Source organism: Octopus bimaculoides, chromosome 4 (genome assembly GCF_001194135.2).
Source record: "Octopus bimaculoides isolate UCB-OBI-ISO-001 chromosome 4, ASM119413v2, whole genome shotgun sequence".
NCBI classification, from domain to species: Eukaryota; Metazoa; Mollusca; class Cephalopoda; order Octopoda; family Octopodidae; genus Octopus; species Octopus bimaculoides.
In genome coordinates this window covers 16,111,760-16,114,109 of record NC_068984.1, presented here as the reverse complement: position 1 = coordinate 16,114,109, position 2,350 = coordinate 16,111,760, and the positions used below count along the sequence as shown (strand labels likewise).

The following is a 2,350-nucleotide window of genomic DNA, read 5'->3' as shown; positions in this document are numbered from 1 at the left end:
GTGGTGGTGGTGGTGATGGTGGTGGTGGTGGAGCTAGCCGTGGTTGTGGTGGTGATGGTGGTGGTGGTGATGGTGGTTGCAGTGGTAGTGGCGATGGAAACAATGATGATGACGATGATGATACTGACAATTATGATGATGATGATGATGACGACGACAACAAAGTGAATTAATTCCTGGGGCTCATCCCTAGTTTCCTTGAATACTAGTTTTCACTATTTTTCTTAAAGTCAATGTTAGTTAAATGATATTACTAAATGTCAAAGGTCATTCACATCATGCGAAAAATTGAACAAACTAAACACTATGATTCATTAATTTTAAATCTTTCTTTGTAGGTATATGACGACGAATGTGGAATTGTATTTCTTCAAGGTGGAATTCATGTCATACGAGTTATAGCCCAATGTAAAGGTTTTCAGAGCAGTGATGTGCTAAACTCACAGTAAGTGATTGCAAATATTGAATATTGTTGCTGTTATTATTATTGTTGTTGTTAAGGGTGGTGAGCTGGCAGGGTCGTTAGAGTGTTGGATGAAACGCTTAGCAGTATTTTGCCCATCACTGCGTTCTGGGTTCAAATTCCGCTGAGGTCAAATTTGCCTTTTATCCTTTCTGGGTTAATAAATTAAGTACCAGTGAAACACTTGGGTCGACATAATCAGCTAGTCCCCTTCCCCCAAATTTCAGGCTTTGTGCCTATAATAGAAAGGTTATTATTGTTGTTGTTGTTAAGGGCAGTAAGCTGGCAGAATCATTGGCATGCCAGGTGAAATGCTAAGCAGTATTTTGTCTGCTGTTACGTTCTGAGTTCAAATTCCACTGAGGTTGACTTTGCCTTTCATCCTTTTGGGGGTCGATAAAATAAGTACGTGTTATGCACAGAGGTCGATGTAATTGACTAGCCCCCTTCCCTCAAAATCTTAAAGACCTTGTGCCTAGAATAGAAATAATCATTATTGTTGTTGTTGAATAGTCATGTTTCACAGTTATGTGCTTGGGAGGTCCTGTCTTCCAGGTCTGCCTCCTGATATATATAAGTGGTTTGTTTGTTCAATTTACCGTTAACACGTATCAGAATATTTTGAATGTCTATCACATTACCTGACACAGAAGAAAGATAAATTTTTAAACATTTCAAAACTGCTTACATATTTTTGAGAAACAGCCATTTGCAATACTCACATGCACTACAAGATGGCTGCCTCATCAGTGGCAGGAAGAGGTACTTGTCACAGTAATGGTAGCAGTAACAAACACACCTTAAAATTATTAACCAAATATAGAGACTTAGATGGCTACACTTGTATAATAAAATACACACAGAGAACAATTTAAAATATTTATTTAAATGGAAAAAAAGAAACCAGTCAAAAAGTAGCAATAATGACAAGAATATCACCAATCCATCTTATGCATAGAAGGAACTGACTTGACTTTAGCCAACTCAATGAGAGGGAGTGGATGAAGTATGTTACAAAAGTAGTACCTCCTTGTCCAACGAATTTATCTAGGAAAGTGTAGGGAGGAAGGTGGATATATTCAACAGAATAAGGAGAGGGTTTTTACATGTCCTCAAAAGAGGAGTTGCAAGAAGCCTTGTTCAATGTGTGATAGGATATATGCTCCATTGAGCAGGGAAGGGCATCTGGAAGCGTGCACCTAGTTTTTAAAATTGTAGACAAGAATATGATACAGATAGAACTGGTGTACTCCTATCTTCCCCTGTAGTATTGTGTCACAATATGTGCCTCCCGGATTTATAGTATTTCAGTGGAACTGAACTTGAAACTACATAACTGGAACACAAACGTCTTAACCACACAGCCATGCCTACACCCTGCAATATAGATTGAATTTTAATTTCCTGAACTTCACGTCATATAAGAACAATTGTGACAAGATGGTAGCACCCCCACCATGGCCAGGGTCCCATGACTAAAACCAGTGAAAGAATAGAATAATTATAGTTATTCAATGTTAGTAAAATGAATATAAATGATGACAAAAGTGGCTGGTTCAATCCATTACATAACATTATGAGATCAGACTTTGTGTCTTGTTGTTAGAAACTTTCTATAAGTAGACAGGCTTGATAACTGTTGTTGATGATGATAATGATGATGATGATGATGATGATGATGGTGATGATGATGATGGTGATGATGATGATGATGATGATGATGACGATGATGATGATGATGATGATGATGATGATGCTACTGTTGTATTTGCTGCTATTGTTGTTTTCGTTTTGTTGTTATTGCTGTTGTTGCTGCTGTGATAATGCTGTTGTTGTTGTTGTTGTTGTGTTGTTGTTGTTGTTGTTGTTGTTGTTGTTGTTGTTGTT

General features: G+C 37.5%; 1 protein-coding gene across 1 annotated transcript in view; it reads left to right on the top strand.

The window, feature by feature from the left end:
- LOC106882604 (uncharacterized) overlaps positions 1-2,350 on the top strand; it is a 137,282-nt gene that overhangs the window by 43,926 nt on the left and 91,006 nt on the right. Inside the window, exon 20 of the mRNA XM_052966906.1 lies at positions 339-445. Within this exon, the coding sequence (XP_052822866.1) occupies positions 339-445 (107 nt within the window). The remainder of the gene's footprint in view (positions 1-338; positions 446-2,350) is intronic.